At 41.0% G+C, this 24,101-nt stretch overlaps 2 protein-coding genes across 2 annotated transcripts; both read left to right on the top strand.

The window, feature by feature from the left end:
• Positions 1-5,903: 5,903 nt before the first annotated feature.
• Positions 5,904-10,680, top strand: LOC142664010 (trypsin-like). The gene is made up of 5 exons (XM_075842891.1): positions 5,904-5,943; positions 7,209-7,368; positions 7,457-7,710; positions 9,609-9,745; positions 10,453-10,680. Exons 1-5 carry the CDS (start codon positions 5,904-5,906, stop codon positions 10,600-10,602), a joined length of 741 nt encoding a protein of 246 aa, XP_075699006.1. The 3' UTR covers positions 10,603-10,680.
• A 5,422-nt stretch (positions 10,681-16,102) lies between these two features.
• On the top strand, positions 16,103-23,731 carry LOC142664011 (serine protease 1-like). The gene is made up of 5 exons (XM_075842892.1): positions 16,103-16,144; positions 18,381-18,540; positions 20,955-21,208; positions 22,204-22,340; positions 23,535-23,731. The coding sequence occupies exons 1-5, from the start codon at positions 16,105-16,107 to the stop codon at positions 23,682-23,684; spliced, it is 741 nt and encodes a 246-aa protein (XP_075699007.1). The 5' UTR covers positions 16,103-16,104; the 3' UTR covers positions 23,685-23,731.
• The last annotated feature ends 370 nt before the right edge of the window (positions 23,732-24,101 follow it).

Consider the following 24,101-nt stretch of genomic DNA (forward strand, 5'->3'; position numbering starts at 1 on the left):
CATGTCTGAGACTCCCATTTGTCACATTGTTAAATACGCTAAATGTCCCATTCTCAAAGTGGATAAAGATAATCCTATAACATATTAATGCCTATAGTAATCATACTGAACACCTTTTATTTATAAGTTATGCTCTATTAACAATGCGCTTGAGCCTCCCATCAAAGGTATATGCCGGGAGTATTTCCCAACATACACCTCCGACAGAAAGTTCTGCTGTAAGCCACTGTATAGCCATACAGGGTATTTGTCTCCCATAGGATCCTATTGTGAAAAACATACTGTGCAGTATACATCTTATTTACCACCTTATATGACTATGACTAATGATTTGATATATTTAGTTATGCTTTATTAACATGATTATGGGGGTATCATCAACTAGCTATAGACTTCTATTGGAGAGTGTAGTGGGCATGCTCTGTGACATGTTATGATGTTACTGTACAGGGAGGGGGGTTAGGGCTTAACTATCTCCATCATCTATTGTCAATAATGAGGGTATTGTCAAATTCTATCTATCGGAACCCATGGCTTACCAACTATATTGTTGGGTATCAACTCTGTATATGTTCACACAACAAGTTCCCCACTACAGTCTTATTCTTCAAGAAATAATTTAGAAGCGATACCATCTTTCCCCATAAAAGAACTTAGAGTTGGCTGAAATGGCAGCTGGTAAAATAGCAAAACTGATGCTATATATAAAAAAAAAATATCTCCATTGCATTTGTCTATAAGTCTTCCCTTTCTATAAAGTTACTAATATGTCTCATAGAGGTTGTCCCATAACTTTTCAAATCTCTAAATCGGAATTATACCTAAATCTGCAGGAATATAATGAGGCATATACCCAGCGACATATCTATAGGGGGTGCAGAGATATCAGTCACACCCGGGCCCTGGTGGCTTAGGAAGCCCAAGGGCCACTCTACCACCAAAGAAGACACCAGTATTATAAATGGCAAATGGCATGTGGGGGGCTGGTAGAGATTTTACATTGGGAGCTTCAAGTTACCACTCAATGGGTAATAAACCATTTCAGATCTGAAATAGCGGCACTATTGGTTGTCATCCAACTATTCTGTTGCTTGACTGCTGAGATCTGATGTTATCATCATGGAGAAGCTTTCACAACTCTTTATTTTTTGCTTTCAAGGGACCTTCAAGTTCATCCACAGTGGTAGCCACTCTTTCTAGCCGCTTTTTACTCTGGCGGAGGAGGGTCCCAAACAGAATTACATCTCGATCTGTCTCCAATCTCTCCAAATCTATATAGTAAAACAATTAACTTAAAGGGCAAGACCAGTTTATATACTCTCTCTTGGCCAAAGTGGAGAGCGGTTGCAAAGTGTGTCTCTTGCTCTGGAGAACCTGTCCTGTCCAACATTACACACAAAAACCCGCTGATATGAATGGACACTATGTAATGTCTAATTTCCCCTGTGGTGGCGCTGCAGAGAAATTGAACACTTACTGCCAGGTTTCCCCATAGATTACAGCTGATCGCTGGGGTCCCAGCAGGGGAACGCTTTTTCATCTTCTTATTGCCAAGGGACACTTCTCAAGATTAAATGTTTTCCCCGAACCACAGGATAGGTGATAACTTGCTGTTCGGTGGGGGTCTGACCGCTGGGATCCCCACCAATCACGAGAATGGGGGTCCCATTCCCCCAAATTAATGGAGCGGTAGGTTGTGCATGCGCACTGTCGCTAAATTCACTGTCCATGGGCCTGCTGGAGATAGCCGAGTACAGCGCTTAGCCATCTCCGGCAGTGCCATAAAGAATGAATCGAACAACAGGGCGCATGCACGACCTGCCACTCCATTCATTCGGAGGAACGGTACCCCCGATTTTGAGCGGTCAGACCCCCCCACGATAAGCAAGTTATAACCTATCCTGTGGTTAGGGAATAACGTATAATCTTGTGACAACGCCTTTACCCCTTAAATTCCAGTACAACGAGGGAACCCACACAAACATGAGGAGAACATACAGGCAGTTTGTTGATTTTATTCTGGTTGTCTTGGCACCAACAAACCCATAATCTGCAGAACATTAGTGCTAGTTCATAAGCCACCAGTTTATGAGAGTATCTGTGATGGGTTACATAGTCAAAGTATGAATTACGACCAAAAATGTAAAAGATGTCTAACTCCACTCATGAAGAATGACCTACTTATGGAAAAAACCCAGGAAAACCATGAGGCCACAGGTGATCTGAGGAGCCACAGTCCGTGGACCACGAGGCCACAACTGATCTGAGGAGCGACAGTCCGTGGAGATATGCGTGGGGCATCACATCGTCTTCTCTCTCGCCATTATTTGTATTGGTAACATGTTTCTTTGCCAGGACTCGGTTTATGGCACCTTTCGAGTTAGTACTTCTTTATTCCTGTGATTAAAAAAAAGACGAATTATCACAATTTTCACATACCTGGGACTTTGTATTTATTTATGTATTACATATATTGTTTGATTTCTTGTATTTTTATTGGTTTTACCCTTTTTACAAAAATGTATACTGGATAGATGTTCTTGCTCATTCATCATGCCTGCTTTATTTCTGGAGGGTTAACCTTTGAGGGCACTACTTAGAATGGATTGTCGTCCGTCCGTCCCGGTTGAAGGCAATGAGAGGCTTCATTCTGACCTTAGAAAAGTTTTGTTTAATGGGGTTTTATGTAACTAAAGTTTAATTACTGTATGAATGAGAAATTCTGCACCTTTCATTACACGTTGTGTGTCATTGCGTTCCCATAGTATGAGTAGAGGCAGTAGAGGGTCCTTGTGCACTAACAGCATATGAGTCCCTGACCCTGGCTCTCCAACTGCTAATTTAATGAGAAGTAGCCTCCCCAAATTCTAAAATGCCCAATCCAAGACAGTGACTGTGAGCCAAGGGAACCATAGTGTAGTTTATTGTGTGCCATCTGCTAGACAGTAAGTGGGGCTATTATTGGGATTTTTTATGAGGCGTGCGTCCTCTTTCCTAAAGAGCCCAAATGCAGCTGCACATGTTGCACCTATGAAATGTCCATTCCTAATGGTATCAATGGAAACTTTTTACAAGTCCCATTAAAAGTAAAATCCCTGCAGTTCAGAGCCTGATGGTCCCCGATCCACAAGAAGGTCTAGAATAGCCCGATGACGAGGAATATTAAGGCTCTGAAGATGGAAAATCAATCACCCGCCTTATCTAAAATGATCTGAATTACTGGATTTGCACTTTTCTAATATTACTTTTTGTACCTTTTGTATTAGAATATATTTATGTGTATAACTCATGAAGTCTATTACATTTTCCACCCAGCACAAGTGTTTTCGACGGCATGTCCTTCATCTTAGTTTGATAAACCCTTTTGGGAAAACAGATTAATATAATTGCCAAGATCAACATGTTAGACTGCCAGAAACCTTGAGAAAGAAACTGCCTGAAAAACTTTGCTGTCAATTAAAAAACTGCATGAAGAAACCTTAAAGGGGCTCTCTGCATTGAACAAACCCTCCTTGTAAGAAGGGTAAACAACCTACAAAAATAAACCAGGGCACTTCCGCAAACACATGAACCAAAAAGAATCCCACAATGATATTATCACAAAATATTCTTATTTTATTATTTAAAATTATTATTTTTATTATTGTCCGTTCTTTCTGCGGTGCAGCCTTTTCTGTGAATCGCCACCACAGTATTACGATTCACAGTGAGCAAGTGTAAGTGAAGGGGAAGCAGTGCTCTTAAAACCGATGAACCCCCTTCAAAACACCTGATCAGTGGGGGTCTCGGGAGTCAGACCCTGACCGATCAGCTATTGATGGACTATCCTGTGTATAGGCCATCAATTTTTACTGGCTGGAAAACTCCTTTAAGTCTGTTGCTCCCCCACGGATAAGTGTTGATCCTCCCTTTAGATCACACAGGATCGGTGGCAGGATATCAGTAAGGTAAGTATATTGCAAACAGAGCTGGACTGATCCAATGGAGAACCAGAGGATCCTGCAGTGGTTTCAGGCTCTGACATAATAATGGGCCCCAAGGAACCAACAGAAGACAAGCCCATTTGGAGGTGGCTGTGAAGCCAATCACTTGCCCCTAGGGTCTATTTCTTATAGGATGAATCACATATAACCAATTAGCCTTTTTTGATGATACTGTATGTCCTGTATGTGCAATAATAGCAACAAAGGTCACAATTCAATTAACCCGTTTCCCGCAGCAGCCATTTTTCGGATTTTCACTTTCATTTTTTCCTCCCCACCATCCAAAAGCCGTAACTTTTTTTTACTTTTCCAATGATATAGCCATATGAGGACCTCTTTTTTTGTAGGACAAGTTGTAGATTTTCACGGCACCATTTATTGTACCATATAATGTAATTGGAAACTGTAAAAAAAATATTTGTGTGGGAGAATAGTAAAAATAAACTGATTCCTCAATCTTTTGGGGGGGGGGGTTTCGTTTTCACGGCTTTCACTGTGCGGTAAAAACGGCATGTTAACTTTATTCTGTGGGTCAATACGACGATTACGGCGATGCCAAACTTATATAGGGTTTTTATGTTTTACTACTTTTTAAAAGGAAAAAACTGAATAAAATTTTAGTTTTGTTGCCACATTCTGAAAGCCATAATTTTTTCCTCCCAATTTAGCGGCATGAGGGCTTATTTTTTGCGGGGCGAGCTGTAGTTTGTATTGGTACATTTTGGGGTACATGAGATTTTTTGATCACTTTTTATTCAAATTTTGTGGGCGATGAAGTGCCCAAAAAAACAGCGATTCTGGAGTTTTAATTTTTAATTTTTTCTATTTTTTTACAGCGTTCATCGTGCGGGCTAGATAATGATATATTTTAATAGTTATGATTTTTACGGATGTGGCAATATCAGTTTTGTTAATATTTTTTTATTTTTACATTGAGCTTGGGGGAAAAAGGGAAAAGTTGTTTTTTTTTACTTTTAAGGGTATGTTCACACGGCCAAATTACGGACGTAATTCGGGTGTTTTACGCCTGGAATTACGTCCGAAATAACGGCTTGAATGCGTTGACAAACATCTGCCCATTGAAAGCAATGGGCTGACGTTTGTCTGGTCACACGAGGCGTATATTTACGTGTCGCTGTCAAATGACGGCGCGTAAATAGACGCCCGCATCAAAGAAGTGACCTGTCACTTCTTGGGACGTAATTGGAGCCGTTATTCATTGACTCCAATGAAAAGCAGCGCCAATTACGTCCGTAATGGACGCGCCGTTCAAGCGCCTGCACATGCCGTTACGGCTGAAATGACGAGGCTGTTTTCTCCTGAAAACAGCCCCGTAATTTCGGCCGTAACGGACGTGCACGTGTGAACACACCCTTAATATTTTAATTTTTTTGTATATTAAGACAAAACTTTATTTTACTGTACTTAACTTTTTTACTTGTTCCCCTAGGGGACTTGAACCAGCAATTCAGCTGACACACTTGTTCCGTGGAGCAGCCTCAGCCCGTGAGCTCGCTCCATACTCCTCCACCCTGCGTGCACCATATATATATGGCGGATGTCTGGAAGGGGTTAAAAGTAGACAAATATTATGGCAAGCTGGACGATGGGCCCTCAGATTTACAGTATCTCCTCTGGAGGACCCAAGGAACTTCAGTCTAACACTGATTGCCGTTTTTTTATTTTTCTATATTGAGCCCAAATTGAAATTTGAAAATCCTGGAAAACCCTGATAAATTAAGCTAAATATGTTATGAGACCCAACTAAACCTTCTGCTAAATTTTCTTAAATAAATAATTGTTCTGGATCTGGTACAAGGGATTATGTCCGTGAGAATAAACATCTGGTGGCATCTGAAGATAGGACGTTGAGAGGTATAAAAGCTGTCTCTGCCCCTCAGATGTTCTCACTCAACCATCATGAAGTGTCTTCTCCTCCTCTCAGTCCTGGGACTTGCTGGTGAGTAGAAACTTTCACTCTTTCCTCTTTTATGTTCTTATTATATTTATTTAGAAGGTGCTAAAATTATTTCAGAGTGGAGAGCGGTTACATAGAGCGTCTTTCTCTCTGGAGGTCCTGTCCTGTCCTGCATTACGCAGACAACACTTTGATATGAATTCACACTGTGTAATACTTAATTTATCCTGTGGTGGCGCTGCTGGGAAATTGAAGATTTACTGCCATGTTTACCCACAGATTACAGCTCAACGTTCTTGCACCTCCCCAATTCATCCTCAACTCTACTGCCCAGTTAATCTACCTCTCCCCACAGTCCTCCTGGCTACCCATTGCCCAGCTAATTAATTTCATATACTAATCGTCACATACTGTACAAGACTGCCCACAACCGGTCCCCTCCACACATCTCTGACCTAATCTCCCGATACCTCCCACACGTAATCTCCGATCCTCACAAGACCTTCCTGTCTGCGTTCCTCTTGTCTGCTCCTCACATCATCGCCCGTGCATTGCTATACTCTGGAACTCACTACCCCGACACATAAGTTTCTCTCCCACCATCCAATCCTTCAAAAGCAACCTGAAAACCCCTCTTCAGAAAAGCATACACCCTACAATAACCCTGCTGCCACTACTCTACCGGATGAGCAGCTTCTACCCTCACCCGCTGTCTCCTGAGATTGAAAGCCCTTGCAAGCATTGTCCTCTCTCCATTGGTTCCAGTCTGTCATTCATTAAGCTCATACTTATTCTACTTGTTTTTGTTGTCTCATTTTATGTATTTAAAGGGGTTGGCCACTTTATATATATGTTCTAAACAGTGGGTAAGGGGATATATTCCACTCACTAATATACAGTATTCAGAAGTTCAGCGCCAGTATATTGGATTTTGATGTGCCCTGGTTTTCCAGGTCTTCTCACCGGGCAAGCCCTCTGCTATCGTCCCAAAAATGGTTGCTAATAGAGGGAAATGTGATGTCACTCTGTCCATCAGGGTCTCCTCACTGCACCTGCGCTAGTTTCCTAGTGCGCAAGCTCAGATGAAAGTATTACATGAAGCTTTCAAACTAGCGCTGACGGAGTGTGTTCGATCCCTTAGCTCCATAATCCAGTATTTTAGGCTCCATTGGGTCAGAATTTGGACATATCAATGTGGACATGTGTTTGGGTCACAACAAGTCTTGGGGAACCCCTCAGTGTTAATTTTGGAAGACCTTTGTTAATGTTTCATAGTATATAAATATAAATGGTTTGTCTCAATACAGCGGCTTTTCCCTATAATGATGACGACAAGATCGTAGGCGGGTACACCTGTCCCCCGAACTCTGTTCCCTATCAGGTCTCCCTAAACTCTGGTTACCATTTCTGTGGGGGGTCCCTGATTAACGACCAATGGGTGGTCTCTGCTGCTCACTGCTACAAATCGTGAGTTACCTGATAAGATATACGGCTCCTATAATGATATCCATTCATATAACATGTAACTAAACGTATCCACTCTCCTCACTTGTAGACGCATCGAGGTCAGACTTGGAGAACAGAACATCGAGCTTCTGGAAGGAACCGAACAGTTTATTTCAGCTGAAAAGATCATTCGTCATCCAAAATACAACGCTAATTTGCTTGACAATGATATCATGTTAATTAAACTTTCCAAGCCGGCTTTACTCAACACCAGGGTCCAAAGTATCAGTCTACCCACTCATTGTGATGTGGCCGGGACCCAGTGTTTAATCTCTGGTTGGGGGAACACACTGAGCAGTGGAGGTGGGTATGCTCTTATATAACCCAAAAAGTTTGGATTTGCTTATTCCCTTTTTTTGGCTTTTATATGGTTTCATTGAATGTGCTCATCTTCTATGATTAGACTACTTGGTACAATGTTTTGATATTATTATACAACCAGAATGGTACCAAGTCATAGATATACTATCTGGTCAAAAGTATTTGGACACCTGACCATCACACCTATATGATCTTTTTGGATATCCCATTTCAAAGCTATGGGTATTTATGGAGCTGGTCCTTCCTTTTGCAGCTGTAACAGGCTCCACTCTTCTGGAAAGACTTTTCACAAGATTTTGGAGTGTGTCTGTTGGAATTTATGCTCATTCAGCACGTAGAGCATTTGTGATGTCGGGTGTTGATGTGGGGTGGGGGGGGGGGGGTCTGACTCATAATCAGTGTTCCCATTCATCCCAAAGGTGTTAGATGGGGTTGAGGTCAGGGCACTGTGCACTCGAGTTTCTCCACACCAAACTCACCCCATGTCTTTATGGACCTCGCTATGTGCACAGGGGCGAACATGCTGGCAAAATCCCAAATCCCAAAATGTTACCACAAAGTTGGAAGCTACAATTGTGTAACATGTATTTGTATTCTGTAGCAATACCATTACCCTTCACTGGATATAAGGGTCCAAACCCTGAAAAACAGGAACAGATCCTCTCCCCTAGCAGACTGCCTGTATAGTGGAACATGATTCATCCCGAGAACAAGCTGCCGACACTTGGCATTGTGCATGATGATCTTAGACTTCTGTGTAGTGATCATAGAAACCCATTTCATGGAGCTCCGGACGCACAGTTTTGGTGCTGATGTCACGCAGTGTGGATCTCTGTAGTGAGGGATATAAAGAGCATACGAGATCATTATTCTTCAGCACTTATTATACTGCTTTATGATTGGAAAATAAACTTTCTATAATCTTATATTAAATTAATGTGACATCTTTTATACAAAAACATAGCATGCAACATTGTGCCATCTTTGAGGAATATTCTTTTGAAAACCTCAATAATATTTTTTCCTATATGTATATATATCAGCTCTGAGCCTTAGACTAGGTAGGCTTGACTGTAAATGTGTATATTTTGTGTAGTGTGCAATTTATCACTCTTAGCACATAGTAATATTCTATGAAACATTTTCGAGGGACTCCGATGCTAAAGGTAAGTTTATGAGTCTCATCATGATCAGTTTTTTTTAAGGTCATAGATTACGTTATTTTTCCGGCACTTTTTCAAGTTCAGATTAATTTGGAGAGAAAAAAAAAAATACTGTGAAACAAATTTGTGAACCTAATCTCAAGAGACTAGGTTCCCAACCAATGTTATGTGTACTCCATGGGGTACGTGTTATATCTCTAGGGGGTACTTGCACATGTTTTGTACATACTCTAAAGTAGCCATAATGGTACATGAGGTCTCTACTGTACCTCCATATATATCTGATTTCACACAGAGTCAGTCCGTATGTACTGGTATAAGGAAACACTGATTCTACAGGACAAAACCTCTGTACATACCAAAGTCCAATGGAACCTCCACAGCAGGGCATGGAGGATTTTATGGTCCCATACTAAAGAAGCCATACAGCCACTGTGCCATGAGCTCTTAGCTATGGGGGACTTTGGTTTATTTGAGTTGGGGTACTTGGATTAGAAACTTAGAGAAACACTGGACTAGACTCACATGGTAGATAGTTGGGGAACTACATGGCATACTCTAGTACCACAATATCTGGAGTGATGTAGGACGAGTCAGTTGTAATATGTGGATTCTGTATTTTGACGGGTCAACGTTCTGTATATCCCCTACTGAGTATATATAAGATAACAATTCACATTCTATCCTATTACTTATAATGTCACTTGTCATGTCTAGTGAACTACCCAGATCTCCTGCAGTGTCTTGAAGCTCCCATCCTGTCTGACAAGGAGTGCAAGGATTCCTATCCTAGACAAATCACTGAAAACATGATCTGTATTGGATACCTGGAAGGTGGCAAGGATTCCTGCCAGGTAATAAAAAAGTCACTCTATATATTAGCTCTCAGATTAAGGCCTCGTGCACACGGAAAAGTCCTACAGTTCTGTATTAAGGAGCCATAGGTTGTGTTACCACAGCAACGGACGTGGAGGTTGTGGTTCCTAGTTCTTGGAAACTCCCTCTGAACCTCCACTTCTTTCTGCCACCACTAGAGGGAGCTCACTGTATATGGATTTATTATAGAGGTCAATGGGAACTGTATAAATCCCAATGGAGTGAGCTCCCACTAGTGGTGGCTGTAGGTAAACAGAATTTTATCATGACTGTGGAGGGAAGCAAACAAATTTGAAGTTCTGCATAATAAAAACAAGGCTCTGATCCTTACGAAGAATTCTAGACATATTTATAGTAAATCAAATTAAATTATATGTATCTTTTCCTGCCCTAGACCCCTTTCAATAACTCCTTCATCATCCCATACAGGGATACCAGTGCTACTTTAATTCTTGTACTACCTGTAAAATTGGGTGGTAGGGCATTATACTGTCTCCACCTTAGGCACCGACGCTCTTGGAAACCCCACTTTTAAAAAATCCCACTCCCTAAAAATCTCTATATGATTGGGAATAACATCAGAGGCATACGGCTGGAATTTCTATGGGTGTCGTATTAGGGAGCTGTATACAATTATGTAAAAAGTAAAGCAAAAACATTTAACGTGCAATCTTATATTTTTCAGGGTGACTCCGGTGGTCCTGTGGTTTGCAATGGAGAACTCCAAGGAGTAGTGTCCTGGGGAATTGGCTGTGCACTAACAGGGTATCCTGGCGTCTACACCAAAGTGTGCAACTACGTGTCCTGGATTGAGGAAACCATCGCAAGCAATTAAACTTCAGCACCTGAGAGATTTGGTTGAGAAGCACAAAATATATGTGTAAAAATGCAATAAAATAAAAATATGATTTCATATTACTGGTGGCACTCATTTCTACCATTACTTTTAGGCAAGATCCTATGGGGGATAATTACTAAGCAAAATGCATCCGAATTCTGGACACTTTTTACGCTTTACTAGATAGTTTTGAAAAGCGTCTAGAAAAGGGGACTTGGCTAAGAGATGTCTTAAAATGTGGCAGATTTATAAATTTTTTGGGTGCAAAATGTTGACGTGCACCAGCCACAGGACGGAGAAAGGAAAAGTGTCTAACATGTATTGCAAGATGTGCGAAATTTATTATACAGCGTGCGTTACTGTGATAAATTTGTGGCAGTTTCCACCTCTGGTCTAGTTTTATTCTGTCTTATTTTAGGAAAGAATTCGTTAATTTTTGCCAATATCTGTTCAGTTCTCCACATTACCGTAAACGTTCCTATGAAGCCTTCATCACCCACCACAATAGGAACTGAATATATTCCATATGTAAGTGAATGTAAGTGATATAAAATATAACACTGGTCATAAACACACCACAAAAAATGCTCCAATAATCAATAGAAAGTTACCTAATTTTAGGATTTTCCTATTTAGACACTGGACCGCTACATATTGGCCTTCAATAAAAGCCTAATAGAAAATCTAATAACATAGATCAGTGTTTTCCAACCTGGGGCTCTCTAGCTATGACTAAACTACAACTCCCAGCTTCTTAGCAGGGTGGAGAACAAAATGGTTTTAAAAATATGAATAAAAATGAATGTATTTATGGATTATAAATGGAATCATAGATCTTTGGTTCATAGGGTCCTGCATTCACTCCTTGAATCCCTAAATAGCTTGGTGTCAGAATAAAGATTACTTTATATTAAATCGATTCTCAGGTAGATGAAACTAGGGAATCTTAAAGGGAATGTGTTGCCAGCAAAACATGTTTGTTTTTTTTTAATTAAATATTTAGTGTGTAGGTGATTAAACATTGTTCACATTTTTTTTATTTTTTTCACGAGTCAGGAAATATTATAAATTAGATTCTAATTTATAATATTTCCCATTTCTGGTCACTAGATGGAGCTATTCCCAAAATTGCAGCATTGCAAAATTGGGAAAAAATCCCTCGCTCTAGTGAGCTCTGAGAATGCCCCCCTCCTTTATCCTGGCTAGTGCCGGGATAAACGAGGGGTTTGAACGGTCTAACCTCCTACACTGTGTGTCGCCATTTTTTGAGCTAACACACAGTGTAGTAGGTTTACATACACTAGTAAACGTACACAAACACGAACATACATAGAAATCTCTTACCTGCTCCTGCCGCCGCGGCTCCCTCCGGCCCGTCCGCTCCGTCTGCTGCCGCTGGTCCAAGTGCACAAGTCCGGAAGCCGCGACCGGAAGTAGTAATCTTACTGTCCGGCCGCGACTTCCGGTCCACAGGAAAATGGCGCCGGACGGCGCACATTTCAAATTGGACTGTGTGGGAGCGGCGCATGCGCAGTTCCCACACAGACGGCGTACACAGAAGTGGATGGGACGGGACCCGTTCGCAGTCCCTATGGGACTGTGGCTGCCGTATTCCATGTCTGTATGTGTCGTTAATCGACACATACAGAAATGGAACAAAAAATGGCAGCCCCCATAGGGAAGAAAAAGTGTAAAAATAAGAAAAAGTAAAACACAAACACACAAATAAATATAAGCGTTTTTAATAAAGCACTAACATCTTTAACATATTAAAAAAAAAAAATTGTGATGACACTGTTCCTTTAAGGTGCCCATACACTTTAGATGAAAGTCAGCCGAGCCCACCTATTTGGCCGACTGTCTTAAGGGCTATGTACACTTTTTAAATCGTTTATATATATATACACGGACGTAGCTATCTTTATCTTGATTCTGATAACTTGCTGCAGCGTGATATCACACAACAAATGCCATTGAAAAATCATTGAAGAAGTCAAGATAAAGGATCTTGCCATCTGTATATATATATATATATATATATATATATATATAAAATGTCGATCAGTGTATTTGGTGCAACTTCCTACATTCATTCTATTAAAAAATATTTTTTTTTACTCTTTGAGATACAGCTGCTTTGTATCCTGTATACAGAGCAGCTGTATCGTTCGCTAAGACCTGAATCCGTCAGGTCCGCGGGACTGACGGGTTCAGTGAAAGCGGGTCCTGCGGGTCTACACTAGATTTACCTGTAATCAATCACATTTAAGTTATGAAACACCAGAGACATGCAGGACCCGCTGATACTGAATTCGTCCGTATGTCGATCGCACCGATCGACAATTTTATTAGATATTTATTTTAAATTTTATATATATATATATATATATATATATATATATATATATATATATATATATATAAACTATTTCAAAGGTGTACATAGCCTTTAAGGTTTTTTTGTGCCCAAGCGCTCCCCCCAGAGGGCAAATGTCAAGGGAAAATTAGTTATGAAATTTGAATACTTAGTTCTGTGTGATGATATTATCCTACGACGCCCCATCTTAAAGGAAGTGTTTAGTTTATAATTCACATTATCATACCTCCCTATTAGGGAATCTGAGATAATATTGGGGTGTCCTCTGTTCGAGATCCTCATCTCTTGGTCAGAGTGGAGAGCGGTTACATAGAGCATCTCTCCCTCTGGAGGACCTGTCCTCTCCTGTATTACACAGACAACACATTGATATGAATGTACACTGTGTAATACTTAATTTCTCCTGTGGTGGCACTGCAGGGAAATTGAACACTTACTGCCAGGTTTCTCCAAAGATGAGAACTGATCGCTGGGGGTCCCAAAGGACCTTTCGAACAACTTTTCAACCCCCTTGAGGTTTTACTAAATCTTTAATGAATATCCTTTTCCTCCAATATTGAGCAGGATTGTACAATAGTCTTCATGTCTCAGGCCACTATCAGGTAGTTTGAGACTTCCTGCACAGGGACGATGGCAGCACCGCCATCTTCATCCATGCTGCCCGCTCTCTGGACTCCCACTACAAGTGGGAGTCAAGTGACTCCCCTCTCTCCATTCCTCCGACCCCATTACCATGGCCTTTATACCCCACATCCACCCGCACAGTGATCTGACTATTTCCTCCTTCAAAACAGCCAGAGTCTCCAGCTTGTCAAAATAGAGATTTTGCTGAAACCCTCACTTATTTATATATACAAAGTGAGTTTTGGGGAACTACAACGGTGTATACCACCAATTAATGTTATTTATTATATTTTAGGAATAGTCTAGAGAATTTATCAATTGATAGACAGACATTATATCTAATTCTTTGCAACGATCTTGTCCCTATAAGCCTGCTATTTCATATATGTTGTCAGTTATTTTATGTCTGTCTATCAATTGATAAAGTCTCTAGACTAGTAAGCTTAAAATAACACATTCAGTGTAAAGCACAGAAGGAACAGATACAGTGTCTAGTTACTAAAGGATAATATCTAATAAATTGTAAGCCTTTGGCAATTCACTTAGTGCACAGCACAAGAATTAGATACAATGTCTATTTAATAACAGAAAACATTGCAAATACCAGTACACACAAAACTGATACAATGTTTAATGATTGACAGCTAATACTGATTCACACAGTGCATATAATATGCCTATGTGAGCAGATTTATACTTTCTCAGCAAGTAATAGTCCAACTTTATTGTTGTATTATATTAGCATACAAAAGACAAATTTTCGTCTTGAAGTGCAGGACAAGGGGTCCTCTGCACTGCTAAATAAATTTTGACCTACATTGAGAAATATATAGAATCAATTTTTTTTTTTAAATTTCTAATAGGAATTACAAACCTTTTCCCCTTTCCCTATTCCTAAAATATAATAAAGAGTCTCCAGCTTCTTTTTATCTTCCCTAGGTTATCTCAGGGATATAACAGTCCATAAATGGACAGTTACGTAACTGGGTCTATCACAGGAAAGCTCCAGTGACTTAGGTTCCCAGGAGGAGCGAAAAAGAGCCATATCTGAATAGTGACCTCAGGATACTCTCTAGGGTTGGCATTCATGGACAGAGCACCAAGAAGCTCTCTGCCTAGTATGGGGGTTGAGGGGGGGGGGGTCAGGACTGTTCGGGCAACGTATAGCACTATATGCCTATACATTGGAATACTTTGCAGTCTTCTGTTGGACGTTGGGAGTCCTCCTGATGTATACCTCCGACAGAAGTCACTAACGCGATGTGAAGGGGGTCTCATACTTTTTACTCAGACCCTGTTAGTGATTCCATAGCCTGGATCTGGTCATGGCTTTCCCCAGCAAAATCAGATGCTTACCGACTGTTGATCGCCACGGTGACCCGCTGATTGCTGCGGCGGCTCTAATCTTAATGGGGTTGTCTCTGATGAGACAATTGTGATTATAGGCACTGAAGCTGCATAACACCACTCTAAGCCGAATCCGTCAGGGAGCTAGACTGATTGGATTGAGCTTACAACGGCGTTATGCAGCTTTTGTGTATATTAGATACATATAAGCTGCAGCGCTGAATTGGTACAAAATTGTGTATAATACAAGAGTGCCTATAATTAACATATACATGCATTACACTAAAAAATTATATCTCAACCAAGCTTTACATAGCTTTTAAAGGGGTTGTCCAGTCCCTAAAAATTGATGGCCTATCCTCAGGATAGGCCATCAATATCTGATCGATCAGGGTTCAACAGCAGGGACCCCTGGCGATCAACTGTTTTGAATGGGCCACATCGTTTGTACGAGCGCTGCTTACCCTTCTCTCCTCACCTGCTCCTAGTGTGAATCGCCGACACAAATGTAGCGGCGGTTCACAGTATTACAGCCTTCTCCCGATATGTATTACTACAAGTGTGTCGGCGATTCACCGCGCGAGCAGATAAGGAATGAAGGGGAAGCAGCACTCGTATGAGCGACGCGGCACCTTCAAAACAGCTAATCGGCAGGTGTCTCGGGAGTCGGACCCTGACCGATCAGATATTGATCGTTTATCCTGAGGAAAGGCCATCAATTTTTAGGGACTGGATAACCCTTTTACCTGTGTATTTTAAAGACATAACACTCGGACATGATGAGGTTCGACATATAAACCTACAATGATCTAAGTCTAGTTCACTAGAGCCATGGTGGGTTGTTATCTCCGTAATATGTCTGTCAGTGAACGCTCTTGATAAAAACGTATTCACTACTCGCATTATGTTCAGTGGTAATAGCAGCTGAAGGCTCTTGTGTCAGGAAAATGAAAAATGAGATGTTACTATTTTCCACCACAGGTCGAATGCCAAACGTGGATTCATAATAAAGTTCCTTTACTTATTAAATTGAGTACTTGGCCTGAACACCCGTGTGAACAGACATGTGTTCTGATGATACAGATAACCCTGAGCCCATTAAAAGGTTTATATTGATGAGTACAGGCCAAGAAACACTTCACTGTTTGAACATGAAACGTCTCCTTCTCCTTCTTGTCCTGGGACTTGCTGGTATGTAGAATTTAACTTTTTGTATTTTTGGGAAAAAAAATCCCAATTTCCCTACAAGTGTATTGTATATAATTTCTAGAGGAGATATTAATGTCCACTAATTCATATCCAAGAGTTAATATCAGGGATTAGAGTGGCATAGCCTTACACAAGGGTAGACAGTAAGGAAGTATAGAGACGTTGGTGGAAAGGGATATTTGAAGAACATTTTTTTTCTTGATAATGCCTAAAACACATCACAATAAACATGCAGTTTTATACAATTATCACAGCTATAATGTAAGAGTATGTTCACACGAGGTCATTACGTCCGTAATTGACGGACGTATTTCAGCCGCAAGTACCAGACCGAACACACTGCGGGGAGCCGGGCTCCTAGCATCATAGTTATGTACGACGCTAGGAGTCCCTGCCTCTCCGTGGAACTACTGTCCCGTACTGAAAACATGATTACAGTACAGGACAGTTGTCCCGCAGCGAGGCAGGGACTCCTAGCGTCGTACATAACTATGATGCTAGGAGCCCAGCTCCCCGCAGTGTGTTCGGTCTGGTACTTGCGGCCGAAATACGTCCGTCAATTACGGACGTAATGACCTTGTGTGAACATACCCTAAAAGTATACAATCTACTCAACCAAATTTGTTCCTATTTTTTTCCCTTCCTTTCCCTTCCCCCTCCCCTTCTTTCTTTTAAATATAAGAGGGATATGGTAACGGGCCTCTTTTCGTTAAACCACCACTTTTTGGGCCAACCCGAGTCTTCCGCATGATCGTAATCCACTCAAACCTCTAAACCCCCCCCATATGGGTCCTTTCCTTTTACGTTCCCCTTAAACCTCCCTCTCTATCGTTCTATCATCCCATTTATAATTTAGTCTATTGAGTCCCGTTAAACTTATCAGCCCCACAATCAGTACACAAATTCAGTAGATCTTTAATAAAATACAATAGGAAACAAATACAAATAATCACTGCAGGTCAACAAAGAAAGATATGGGACATCAACCTATAGCCATATGTTCACAGAAACAAATCTATTTCAGGCTATGTCATACACATCTTCCTATTTAACATCCCAGTATACACACCCCTCCTATGTACCACTAAGGCTCTGTTCACATCTGCGTTGTGGTCCCGTTCTGACGTTCCTTCGGAGGTTTCCGTCAGAACAGGACGCTGAACAGACACAAACTGACACTGACGAAAACCAGAGGTTTCCGTTTCCACCACCATTGATTTCAATGGTGATGGATCCGGTGCCCATGGTTTCCATTTGTCTCTATTGTGCACTGGACCCGTCATTTTGCTGGAAGCAATAGCATAGTCGATTACGCTATGGCTTCCAGCAAAACGATGGGTCCGGTGCACAACAGAGAAAAACGGAACGCTCAGACAGAACATCAGAATGGGACCACAACGCAGATGTGAACAGAGCCTAACTCCTGTCGTGGTGTATTTTAGCATTAATTCCCATCCCCCCACCAAAATACTTCTAAATCACTGGATCATCCAAATCTCCGGCAACTGTTCTATGACCAATGCCACCATCCCACATGATCATAAGCGATACGACTAACCCTACCCCCAAAGCCTTTATTTCCCACCTACCTAAAGCTGAGTATGGATGTAGCTAAAACATAACTTTTATGGGAGCCCCACTTATGACCTGTCATGGAACTGTTATCTGGTCACTGTATTTTTGTATTATTTGAGCACTATATGGAGGTATTTATTTAGGTATTGTGTGGCACAGTTACTTAGGCACTGTATAGTATATGATTTTTGCAGTGTGGCACTCTAAAGCATTGCCATTTAGGCAACTGTATGGCACCATTATTTGGGCACCCTATTGTATGATGCTTTTAACGAGGCACTGTATGGTATGATTATACACTGTATGACACTATATCATATGTTTGGGGGACATTCAGCCTTAATGATGATTATAATCATGGCCCCTCACCTACTAGGTGCCATTTATAACACCACTGTTTTCCTATGGGGCAGAGGGGCCAATAGGACCTCTCAAGAACCAGAGTGATACAGAAGAACAAAGGGAACAAAGGTTTTCACAAAGATTAAAAGAACCTATGGTAGTTTGGGCATGAGGAACATAAGTAGAGATCTTTTGTTGAGTTGCTTATTCCACCAACGCTGGGATATTGTATAGATATTCTGTATATATTTTGAAAGTTTTTGCTTCTTGAATATTATTTTTACTTATTAATTTATTTCAGCCGCGGCACCCATTGAGGATGATGATAAGATTGTCGGAGGTTACAAGTGTCCAGAAAGTTCTGTTTCCTACCAGGTGTCCCTGAATGTCGGATACCATTTCTGTGGGGGGTCCCTCATTGATACTTTATGGGTGGTGTCTGCTGCTCACTGCTATCAAAAGTAAGTAACTCCGATATACAGAAACATAGTTAGATTGTACGGTTGAAAAAAGTCACATGTCAGTCAAGTTGAACTAACTTTGTTTCCCTACATTGATAAAAAAAAAAAATAACCCCATAAGGCGAGTCAATCTGCCATAAAAGACAAAAAAAAAATCCCTCCTGATCCCAAGTGATCAGACTGGATTTATATAAGTCCAATGGAAAATAAGTAACAAATGGGCACTGGGCTTGGCCTTTCTGATTAAAGCCTTGGATTTGATTTTGACCACAGACCCTAGAGAGTGGAACATCATAGGCAGAATATAGATTTGATCTGGAGCTTCCGGAAGAAATTTAAGAAGTACACAAAGTGGAGCCAATAGGAGAAAGAGCAGTGGGGTGGCATTTGATGAAAAAGATGAGAAGAATATGAGTAAAATCAGCATCTGGACAATACCCCAGTGATTCGTTGATCATTGTGAGTCTGGCATCTCTAACTCTTGATGATAAACTGATATTGCTGATGGAAGACACATGTGACTACTGGCCAACCATTGACGTGTCGAGTCCGGCAAATCAAGAGCTCTCTTGGCAAGGATTCTACACTTTGGCTTATAAAGAGGGGTCTCGATTGGAGAGCCCCACTCTGTGACATTCATATACTTGCAGTTGGCATATGGAACTAGGACCACCCCTTTAATGTAAGATTGGATGGGTGCAAGTTTATTTGTAGACCACAAATAATAATAATCTAGACCGTATGTGATAACTACATGGATTGGCATGAATATTAGAAAATGATCTTGAAGGTTTTTTTGGGGGACTGTAGTGTTGATGGCCTATCTTTAGTTGTGCCGGGTACTGCAGCTCACAGCAGCTCAGTCCTATTCAAGCAAATGAGACTGAGCTGCAGTACCTAGCACAGCCACAACCAACTGTATGGTGCTGTGCCTGGAAGAAGACTGATGGGGATGCGGCACTTCAAAGAGTGCTGTGGCCCCTTAACCCCTTTACGCAAAAGGACTTGCAATTATGTCCTGATGCAGGCGGAGAAGTATGGAGCATGCTCCATACGCTGCGGGTGTCAGCTGTATATTACGGCTGACATCCGAGACAAACGGCCTGGAACAGCGATCGTGCTGTTCCTGGCTTCTTAACCCCTTAAATGCTGCAGTCAATCATGACCGCAACATCTGAGGCATGAGAAAGAGGAGGGAGACCCCTCCAACATCTCATCATCCCCCTGCAATGCGATCAGGGGAGGGGGGGTGATGGTTGTCATGGCAGCCCAGGGGCCTAATGAAGACCCCCAGGAATGCCTTCACGCTGCCTCTGTTAATCAACAGAGCCTGTAAAAATGACAATATACTGCAATACATTAGTATTGCAATGTATTGTACTGGCGATCTAATGATCGCTGGTTCAAGTCTCCAAGGGAGGCTAATAAAATGTGTAAAAAAGTTAAATAAAGTTTAATAGTGAAAAAATAAATAAAGTTAAAAAAAAAACCTTTTCTCATTTTCATCAAGTAATGGGAAAAATAAAAAAGTAAACAAAATTGGTATCACTGCATCCGTAAACGTCTGAGCCATTACAATAAACCATTATTTAACGTGTACAGTGAATGCTGTAAAATGCCAAAATCACAGTTTTTTTTTGGTCAACTTAGCTGCAAAAAAAAGTTTTAATAAAAAGTGATCAAAAAGCCATATGTACCAAAAAAGGGTACTTAGAAAAGCTACAGCTCGTCCCGCCAAACATAAGCCTTCACATCGCTCAACCGACGAAAATATAAAAAAGTTCTGGCTCTCAGAATGCGGTGACACAAAACTTTTTTTTTTACAAAAAGTTTTTTCTTTGTAAAAGTAGTAAAATCTAAAAAAAATATATATAAAGTTGATATCAATGTAATTGTATTAAGCCACAGAATAAAGTTAAGTTGTCATTTTTACCACACGACGAAAGCTGCAAAAACGAAACCCAAAAAACAATGGAGGATTCGCAGTTTTTTCCAATTTCAGCCCGCAAAGATTTTTTTTTCAGTTTCCAAGTACATTATATTGTACTTTAAATGATGCTAATATAAACTACAACTCCTTCCGCAAAAGATAATCCCCACATCACTCTATTGACGGAAAAAGAAAACCGTTATGGCTCTTGGATGGCGGGGAGTGAAAGACAAAAACGAAAAATCAAGACATGGCCTGGTCCTGAAGGGGTTTTTAAAGGAGCTGATCGACGGGGTTGCTAGTAGTTGGACCCCCCCCCCCCACGATCAGATATTGATGGCCTATCCTAAAAATAGGCCATAAATATTACAGTCCCAGAAAACCCCTTTAATGGCTTTTTTAGTGTTATGCTAAAGCATGACCAAGGTCAACCAAGAAGACATTTCTGAACCCATTGACGATGAGTTGTATTTTTATATTTTAGGCATATTCAAGTCCGGATTGGAGAATATAACATCAAAGAATTAGAGGGACCCGAGCAATTCATTGCATCTTCTAAAGTCATTCCACACCCACAGTACGACCCCTCTGTTCTTGACAATGATATCATGTTAATCCGGCTGAAAAAGCCAGCAAGGCTGAACACCCAAGTACAACCTGTCAGTCTACCGACTCACTGTGACCCGGCGGGGACTCCTTGTCTCATCTCAGGATGGGGGAACACTCTGAGCGACGGGGGTGAGGAAACAAATCTAAACATTATTTCATACACTATTATATAGAACGATGGCAGCCAGCTCGAGAAGAGCTAAAGGGAACTCACTGTACCAGAAAAATTAGTTAAAGGAACACATCAGGAAATGCCTACTGCAGGGTCTGAGGGGGCGGAGCATGACACAGAAAGAACTCCAAATACAGACGTCATGCACCATCCCTCAGGCCCAGCACTGGGTATAACACAGGGATGTGTTCCTTTAATTCATTTTTATGGAACACAGTGAGTTCCCTTTAACTCATCTGCAATTGGCTGCCATTTCCGAGAGGAGGGGCTTCTCTAATTAGGCTGCGTGACAACCACAGATGTGTAACGCTATTTGGATCATGATGATGTCACAGTAACGCAAAAGACTGAATTATTTTGGACTTGTTTTAGATTATTTTGGAAACAGTTTTTTTTATTATTTTTCCCTTTATATTGCATAGATTTAGCATAGTACCATTGCTATATTAACTGAGAGTGAATATACACCTTCTAAAACCATTTTATTCTGTACTGATTAATTTCATAACATTTTCATAACAAACGTAATCTTTAGATCAGTCGGAGCTTCAGTTTTCTAAAACGGATCTTCAAATCCTCGACATAGAGTTGAATTATGATATTCTTTCTACCTGCAGCCACCACTAGGGGGAGCTCAGGAGCTTACTGCATACTGGGTTATTAATGAGTTCAATGTATAATCAGTCTACAGTAAGCTCATATATGTGGACATATGTTTAGTGTCCCAATAATAAAGAATTTTGGAATATTAGTCAGATCGTATATACTGACTTTAGAATTTTGAATTCGTGTGTATCACTGTTCACTGTTGATAGTAGGAAGGGGTGGAGCCATGACAACCTCTTCTTTTTACACTCATGTGCCTTTAATTGACTTTTCAGATGGATTTGATGTATAGTAACGACCTTTATGCTGTTGACACTAAAAAAAAAGTTTTCTATCTTTTTTCTAGTTAATTATCCGGATGTCCTGCAATGTCTGGATGCTCCTATTCTGGATGATCAGCAGTGCCATGACGCTTATCCTGAGCAAATCACTAGGAACATGGTCTGCTTGGGTTACATAGAAGGGGGAAAAGACTCTTGTCAGGTAAAAGCCAAACTCTTGAGGCTGAGACAGAAATTGGTTTAATTTTCAGTTGCCTTAAATCAACATTTTACAATTAACTTCGACATATAATATAGAATATATTTGCATATACTTTCTCATACTCCAGTCACATCCAATGCTGTATCAACAATATTGCTGTTTTTTCTTAGCTCTGACTTCACATTTCCCAGTACTTCCTCCTGATTCAGTGTCTGTTCAGAGCATTCTTAACATACATGCATTCGGGGAGGTGTAGTTTTTAGACAATGACCCCCTACAGTCAGTTTATTAAAAAAAAAAGCTACATTTCCTAAAATGCAATGCAGTTGAGCAGTTTTTACTGTAATCCAATGGAACCCCAATCAACATTGGGGACATTAGCAATAGGTAGAGCTGATATGGGTCTGCCAATACCCAGTAGCTTGGGCATACAGCGATCACCTGATTGGCCACATAATTGCTGGGTTCTAAATAGGCAGTGGCATTACCCATTGAGCGCCGTATATGTGTTGAGAACGGGCATCAGGCAGATTCTGAAAATTGGTGCTGTGTGTGCTGCCCCAACTTTTTAGCATTATTCCCATTTATATAGGATACACCTCTAACCTATGGGATTTGAATTGCAAATAGGCCATATGACCCCCTCCTTCATCATACCACAAAATTAATACAGACCCCAGATCAGACCCCCTTAATACAGACCAGAGCCCCCCTAGTACAGACCTCAGACCAGACGTTGTCTGTAGTGGTGATCTGGACTGCAGGAAAGAGAAGAGGTGAGCATGATTTTAAAGAATACGCCCAGGAGCTTTGCCATCTGCCTTTTTAGGGGTCCGGGAGGTCTCCGCCTTTTCTGTTAGTCAGGTATGTTCAAAAGAGAAGATCGAAATAAACCGCTTCTATCTTCTCTCCCGGGTTTCATTTAGCCGGCACCCTTCTAATGCTTAAATTGCAAGCGCAGATCCTTTATAGCTTACCTAAAAGCCTTTAAGCCCTATTTAATCAGGAACATTCAAAAAAGCCTCCCTAAAAAGTGCCACTTTGGGTACATCTGCATAATCCACCCCTTTAAGGTCCATGACAGTTGGGAAGTGGTGTGCGTATAAAAGACAGGATCACACATTTGGTCATTAACTGGTTAATACAGATCTCTATTCCAGCCTATGGACTCATTCTCATTGTCTCTTTCTCTAGGGTGATTCTGGAGGTCCAGTGGTTTGCAATGGAGAGCTGCAAGGAATAGTGTCCTGGGGTTATGGCTGTGCCTTACCTGGACAGCCAGGTGTATATACAAAGGTGTGTAACTATGTGTCCTGGATTGAGAAAACCATGGCCGGATATTAGGAGCTTCGGAAAACAGATTCTAAGCAATAAAATATTGGTGGAAATCATGTTTTTCTCTGCAAACATTTTTGTGACTGTAATTGATCTGCATATAGAGGGAATTTAAAAAATAAATAAATAAATAAAAAAACAGAAAATCAAATAGAAGAACTGGTAACAGAAGTACATTGCAAGCTGAAGAAGTAGATTGCAAGGACCGGTGCAGCTGAATCCAGGGGTCGGGGCATCTACAGGAGAAGGGGGCCACTTTGCCACCGTAGGGCTTTCAGTAGGAGCTGACTTTTGCTGGGGTACGTTACTGCAGCCGTGGGAGGTGGGAGGTGGGTGGCGTGTTTAGCTGTATTCGTGGCCGGCCTTTCTCTTCGCAGGAGATGTCTCCCTCCTGCACACAAGGACTCTACCAAGGGACTGCACTGG

This window comes from Rhinoderma darwinii, chromosome 11 (genome assembly GCF_050947455.1).
Source record: "Rhinoderma darwinii isolate aRhiDar2 chromosome 11, aRhiDar2.hap1, whole genome shotgun sequence".
In the NCBI taxonomy this organism is placed as follows: domain Eukaryota; kingdom Metazoa; phylum Chordata; class Amphibia; order Anura; family Rhinodermatidae; genus Rhinoderma; species Rhinoderma darwinii.